The 7053-nt window shown below is 35.7% G+C and overlaps 1 protein-coding gene across 1 annotated transcript; it reads left to right on the top strand.

Moving 5' to 3' along the window:
- Positions 1-213: 213 nt before the first annotated feature.
- Positions 214-6239, top strand: LOC102592616 (probable leucine-rich repeat receptor-like protein kinase At5g49770). The gene is made up of 19 exons (XM_006358420.2): positions 214-516; positions 643-763; positions 848-919; positions 1030-1104; positions 1193-1264; positions 1813-1974; positions 2049-2123; positions 2249-2320; positions 2427-2498; positions 2585-2653; positions 2782-2856; positions 3075-3146; positions 3282-3416; positions 3563-4044; positions 4209-4367; positions 4452-4588; positions 4759-4978; positions 5083-5318; positions 5531-6239. Exons 1-19 carry the CDS (start codon positions 417-419, stop codon positions 6002-6004), a joined length of 2880 nt encoding a protein of 959 aa, XP_006358482.1. The 5' UTR covers positions 214-416; the 3' UTR covers positions 6005-6239.
- Positions 6240-7053: the final 814 nt, after the last annotated feature.

Here is a 7053-nt window from a genome sequence, read left to right as displayed (position 1 = left end):
TAACCTTGCCTAATACATGTAATTTGTTGACTTTTGTGGCAAGTAATGACCTAGTAAACTCAACGTGGTGTGATTTTATAATTCATATGTTTTTTATAGGAAAAAAAATTGAAGTTGGAAGTCAATCATTTTTGTCCAAATAATGTGAACAAAATAAAATAACATTTTCACGTAGAAGCTTTTTTTTTTTTTTTTGGAGGAGGTAAAAGTCTATATTTTGAAAATTTAGAGAGTGAGTTGGCTAAATGGAACAATTCCTTATTCAACTAGTAAATGCAACAGATAGCTGTGCCTGTCCTTTATAGATATTATTTTGTCGTGGGGAGCAGAACTTGAAAAAAGGATTTAACGTTAAAAGTTCTCTTTTTGATTTTGTTGAGGAGTTGTGATTTTAATTTGTGAAGTTGATCACATATATGGTAGTTTCTCGGGCAATGATACGGCGAATTCTTCTCTGTTTTCTGTTTGTTTTGATCCATGTTCTGTCAATAGCAGCACGGACTAATCCTGATGATTGTAAGTTGATTTTGCTGTTATGTACAATATATTTGATTTAATCTTAGCTTTTCTTCTTGTTAATATATGAAGAGTTCATTTCTCATATGGTCAGTCGACTAATAGTTGAGTGATCTTATTATTCAGCTGCTGCTTTACAGTCTCTTAAGGATAGTTGGCAGAATGTTCCTCCCAATTGGGTTGGAGCAGATCCCTGTGGGAGTAGTTGGGACGGAATTGGATGCAGAAATTCACGAGTGGTTTCTATGTAAGAATTCGACATGTATTTCTTTGTCAACTGCTTAAAGTTAAAAAAAATTCATAAGGTTGATGTCATCTTTATCAATTTCAGAACATTGTCAAGTATGAGTTTGGAAGGTCAGCTATCTGGGGATATCCAAGGATTAGCTGAATTGGAGACTTTGTAGGTTTTCCTTTCACTTGTCATGTTTCTCGTTCACGCACTTTCTTTCTAATGACTGAGCAATACTTTGGGATAATTTGTCATTTCTAATTATTGATTACATCTTATAGGGATCTATCATACAACAAGGAGTTGAAAGGATCTCTTCCTCAGTCAATTGGAAAATTGACAAAGCTATCAAATTTGTAAGTGAATGTGAATTAACATCATGCATTCGTTTACCAGCTAATGTCGTGATTATATGATAATGACCTTTTCTTAATTTCATGACAGGATCCTTGTTGGTTGTGGATTTTCTGGACCAATACCAGACACCATAGGATCTCTGACCCGGCTGGTTTTTCTGTAAGCATTCTGTGGTACTTTTTGTACTTTGAACGCGTAACCAGTATGTGACATATCTTGCCAGAATGCAAAGAAGTTCGCTCATTTATTTGGTTTAAGGTGTTTGATTGAACAGATACATAGGATGATGGCTCAGGGATTTTATATTTATATCAGCTTAAACTATGATTTCTTAGCTTTTTTGTTATATACATAAGACCTGATCATTTTTTATTTTTTGTCTGAACGAATGAAGTGATAAGCATCTTGAATGAAAGGTTTCATGACAGAAAAAGAAAATGGTCATATATGAGCTGCTTAAAATGACTAACGTAATGCGTGCTTTGATGCTAGCTGTACTCAAAACTTTGGTTCATCTCTAGGACAGGCAATACAATTCTAAACAGTGAAATCAGTTCATGAAGAGTTTAATCCATACTGCTATTCTTGTGTTTATACATTAATCAAATCTGAATAGTTGTGTTTTTACCATATCTATCTGTGTATGATTTTGTTTCAGTCCTTCTTCTGGTAAACACTCTAAAACAGCCACATTCTGTATCATGCAGATCTTTGAACTCTAACAACTTTATTGGAGGAATACCTGCTACAATTGGCAATCTGACAGAGCTTCACTGGCTGGATTTAGCTGACAATAAGCTTACAGGAACAATTCCAGTCTCTAATGGGAGCAATCCTGGTCTTGATATGCTTGTTCACACTAAACACTTGTACGCTTCTCCTTTTCTTGATATTGTTTTGTCTCTCAACTGCATTTTCTAAGACTATCTACATTTCTTCACAGTCACTTTGGGAAGAATCAGCTATCCGGTGAAATTCCAGCTAGTCTTTTCCATTCTAATCTGTCTCTGATACATCTGTAAGTTCCATTCTTGTTTCTGAAAGTCGTCATGCAGAAGAATCTTGATAATTCGTATATCACAAAAAACTTTCTTTTCGACCATGCTTTCCGGTTTCCTCATGCTTGTATATTCTAACTTCTAGGCTAGTTGAGAACAACAAGTTTACTGGAAATGTCCCTGATACATTAGGACATGTCCAGACGATGGAAGTGCTGTAAGTATTATTATCTTGTGCTTTCCCTTTATAGACTAGTAAAGTTGCTTGCTTTCTATATACCTTATGAATTGTTTGTGAACTAAGCTATTGGTCCTGTCAACAGTCGTCTTGACAGGAATTCATTTAGTGGATCTGTGCCACAAAATCTCAACAATCTCACACATGTCAATGAACTGTAAGTAGAAACTGATTGTTTTTTTCTGAACCTACTGCATCTCCTTATGATTTCCTGATGTAGTTTATATTGACCATATATTACAGACACATGTCGAACAATAATTTTAATGGTCTTTTGCCGAATCTCACTGGCATGAATGTCCTCAACTACTTGTAAGTTGCTTATTTGCCTTTATCCCTTTGAGTTGATAATGTATTATTTCTCAACATCGTACTGTGTATATATAACCTGAATCTATTTGTTTTGTAAATATCACCATCATGGAAACTTATTTTTGCAGGGACATGAGCAATAATTCATTTAATGCATCAGATTTTCCATCATGGATCCCGAACCTGATATCTTTAACATCATTGTATGCTCTCTCTCTCTCTCTTTCCTTTTTCTTTTTCTTTGTGCGTATGCATGTTTGGGAATGCACAACCACGAGCAGGTGCATAAGTGCATGTATACTGTGCTAGTGTATGCCTGCATCCATTTAAATATGCACAGGTTTCCTGTTTTTTCTTCTCATTCTCATGGATTCAATTCCTAGAAGTTCTTTAAGCCTAATGAATGACCTTGTATTGGCAGGGTAATGGAAAACACAGGACTTCAGGGAACAGTTCCAGCTAGCCTTTTCAGCCTTTACCAGCTGCAGACAGTGTAAGTGTCCCTTTTACTTTGTGTCGTTATTGTATAAACTATAGATTGAGTATCTGAAGTTAAATTTATCTTAACTGAAATGCCCTAACTCTGTATTATGCTGAGATTTGATGACAATGTGCTCATTGCTTACAGCATCTTGAGGAATAACAAACTCAAAGGCTCACTTACAATTGATACAACATATAGCAACCAGTTGCAGCTCATTGATGTGCAAAGAAATCTTATTGATTCATTTACTCAAAGACCAGGGTACCCCTTTCAGATAATGTAAGCTCTATTCCTTGATTCTTCGAGCCATAAACCACCAAGTTGTTGAGAAACACATATGTTGGACAGTTCTTTGGCCTAGCTTATTGTGAGATATGATTTATATCATTTTCATTAGCTCATTTCTTTACGTTTTCCCTCTGCAGGCTTGCAGGTAATCCTTTTTGCAACGAAGGAGGAGATGGGACACAAGATTACTGTGTCAAATCTCAACAAACTGAGACATATTCAACCCCACCAGAGAATTGCTTGCCAACTGACTGCAGCTCTAATCGAGTTTCTAGTCCTACCTGTAAATGTGCTTTTCCATATACAGGCAACATAGTCTTCAGAGCTCCTTCCTTTTCAAACTTGGGAAATAGAACTACTTATGAGACTCTCCAAAAGTCCTTGATGCAATCCTTCCAAAATACTAAACTGCCCGTGGAATCAGTTTCCCTCAGTAACCCAACAAAAAATTTGGATGACTACCTTGTAATACACCTACAAGTTTTTCCATCTAGCCAAGATTTTTTCAATCGAACTGGAGTTTCTGGAATAGGTTTTGTGCTTAGTAATCAGACTTTCAAGCCCCCATCGTCATTTGGACCTTTCTTCTTCATTGGTGAAGGCTATAAATACTTCGACGGTAATAGAACTAATTCCTTTGCCTTTTTATCACACATTTCTCATCTACTACATATATGTGCAGCCTAATCTATAATAATATAAATTGTAAGTGAGCCGTTGGAGCAGCATCTTAGTGAAGTTGATAGTTAAGAAGTCTGAGTCTATGTCTATGCTGTTCTCCAGGGGCATCCTCCGAATCAAAAAAATCAAGTAGTACAGGCATTATTATTGGAGCAGCAGTTGGTGGTTCTGTCATTGCAATTATAGCACTAATCATTGGAGTTTATGCTTTCCGGCAAAAGAAAAGAGCTGAAGATGCTGCAAAGAGGAGCGATCCTTTTGGTAAGATTTGTAACTATCTAATCAGACCATTTACTTATTACCTCATCTTATGGTGGCTGTTTGCTATCTTTCTTCTTAATGCAGCATCCTGGGACGAGAATAAACATAGTGGTGCTGTTCCACAGTTGACAGGAGCTAGATTTTTCTCATTTGAGGAGCTCAAAAAATGGACCAATAATTTTTCAGAAACCAACGATATTGGTTGTGGTGGTTATGGAAAGGTTAGCTTTTATTGAACATGCGCAACCCCCTCCCCTCCACCGTCATCATAATTGAAAATATCAGTATATCAAGAAGTTTGTTTGAACCAGCTTCTCTCTCCAATGAAAGAATTTCTTGGACTACAATTGAAACTGTAATGAGTTTTTAAACTGTAGAAGTGTCTCTACAGGTTTACAGAGGAACTCTTCCAAATGGAGAATTGGTTGCAATTAAAAGAGCTCTACAAGGGTCTATGCAGGGTGCACATGAGTTCAAAACTGAGATAGAGCTTCTCTCTAGAGTTCATCACAAGAATGTCGTTGGCCTTGCTGGATTTTGTTTCGATCAAGCTGAACAGATGCTTGTGTACGAGTATATTCCTAATGGCACCTTAAAAGACGGTCTTTCAGGTATATGTTGGTCCCTTCTTATTTATTCATTGAAGCTAGCTCCTTTTAACTTGATCAAAACAGAAATGTGCATGTCGAAAATGTAATGAAATTTGCACTTGTAGGCAAGACTGGAATCAGGTTAGATTGGATGAGGAGACTGAGGATAGCCGTTGGAGCAGCCAGAGGTTTGCAGTATTTGCATGACCTTGTCAATCCTCCCATCATACACAGGGACATCAAATCCAACAATATTTTGCTGGATGACCGCCTAAACGCAAGAGTTGCTGATTTTGGCCTGTCCAAACTTCTAGGTGACTCTGATAGGGGTCACATTACCACTCAAGTCAAAGGAACAATGGTGAGTACAGATTCTATTAACGCCTTCCTGAACTTGTTTCGTGTTAGAATATTATAGACCTGTATCCCTCAAATTTCTGATGTCCAGAAATTTAATCATGTGTCAATAGTTTCTAGTCAAGTAATAACCATTACAAACAGTATCTTATTGTCTAATAAATAAATAGGTACATTATTTACCTCATAATAATGTCCTTTTGACGGATTTATCAGGGATACATGGATCCTGAATATTACATGACAAACCAGCTGACTGAGAAGAGTGATGTTTATAGCTTCGGAGTGGTGCTGCTTGAAATAGTTACAGGAAAAGTACCTATTGAAAAAGGAAGATATATTGTCAGGGAAGTGAAGAGTGCAATGGACAAATCAAAAGACATGTATAACCTTCAAGACATTTTGGATCCTGCAGTTCGTGCAGGTGCAACTCCTAGAAGCTTAGAGAAGTTTGTGGATTTAGCACTCAAATGTGTTGAAGAAGAAGGAGCCAACAGACCTTCAATGAATGAAGTGGTGAAAGAGATTGAAAATATCATGGAGATCGCGGGACTGAACCCGAATGCAGACTCTGCATCTTCTTCAGCAACCTATGAAGGACCAAACAAAGGCATGAACCATCCATATACTGATGAAAGTCTCTTTGTCTATAGTGGAGCATATCCTAATTCAAAGGTAGAGCCAAAGTAAGATCAGTGTTTTTGTGGTTTTTCTTAGCTTGTGGAATTAAGATTGACACATAATATGCTTTGGCCTGTTATGTGTGTACAAATTTGAGAGAATGATTCAACTAATTTTGTCTTTGGAGTAAATTATTCTACAACAGAGAAGATACTGATTTTTCTTTTTTTTGAAACATTTATTTTTACCTTCTGTAAAAAGTGTGTAAACTTTTTTCTGATATCAATTAGGATGATCATTTGTATATGAGAATTCACATATTTTCATCCTAACATAAATTGTGCATTCAATGTTGTTGCAGCTATGCCAAAGTTTCTGCAACTATTTGTGAAAAGTTGACATGAGATCAATTGTACATTTTTATCTTATTATAACAGCTTTTCACCTAATTGTGGCAGAAATGTTTTCCAACTCTTTACAATTTTTTAAGATTTCAATTTTGATGTTTTTTACAAGAGATATTCTTTTTTTATCTGTTACAATTTAAATAAAAGAAAATGGTCTTTTTAAAAATTTTATGGGTAAAAATGAAAGATCTCAGTAAAAAAAATAATAAAAAAATACAAAACCAAAAAAATATATTGGAAGAAGCCTAAAAAACAATTCTCCTGCTAGTAAGAGGGAAGGGGTTCAATTGAATATTCTTTGTGAAAATTTTATAGATTATGAAAGGATAAAAATATTTTTTTAAAATTACACTAGGAAAGCAAACACAATTGGCATTTCAATGAGGTACCAGACACCCAATTGAAATCCAAAAAGAAAAAAGTTTTCATGTTTTAAAATACTAGTTTTGGAAACGTGCGTTGCATGTTTATTCTTTACTGTCATACAAATTTGTATAGGCTTTTGTCACGATCCAAAAATGGATGTGATGGCACTTGTCGTATCCCACTAAGACAAGTCAGCCTAAAACCCAAGCATTTCGATAAAGTGCGGAAATAAAAAAAAGTTCAATAACAATTACAATTACGAAAACAAGTCAACTTAGTTCAATCCCCAAAACCTGGTTGTCACGTGCACAAACCTCTAATGTAAATACTAGAATTGAAATAAAA

The sequence above is a fragment of the Solanum tuberosum genome, unplaced genomic scaffold, assembly GCF_000226075.1.
Source record: "Solanum tuberosum cultivar DM 1-3 516 R44 unplaced genomic scaffold, SolTub_3.0 scf00277, whole genome shotgun sequence".
Lineage (NCBI taxonomy): Eukaryota > Viridiplantae > Streptophyta > Magnoliopsida > Solanales > Solanaceae > Solanum > Solanum tuberosum.
This window is presented reverse-complemented; position numbering and strand designations above follow the sequence as displayed.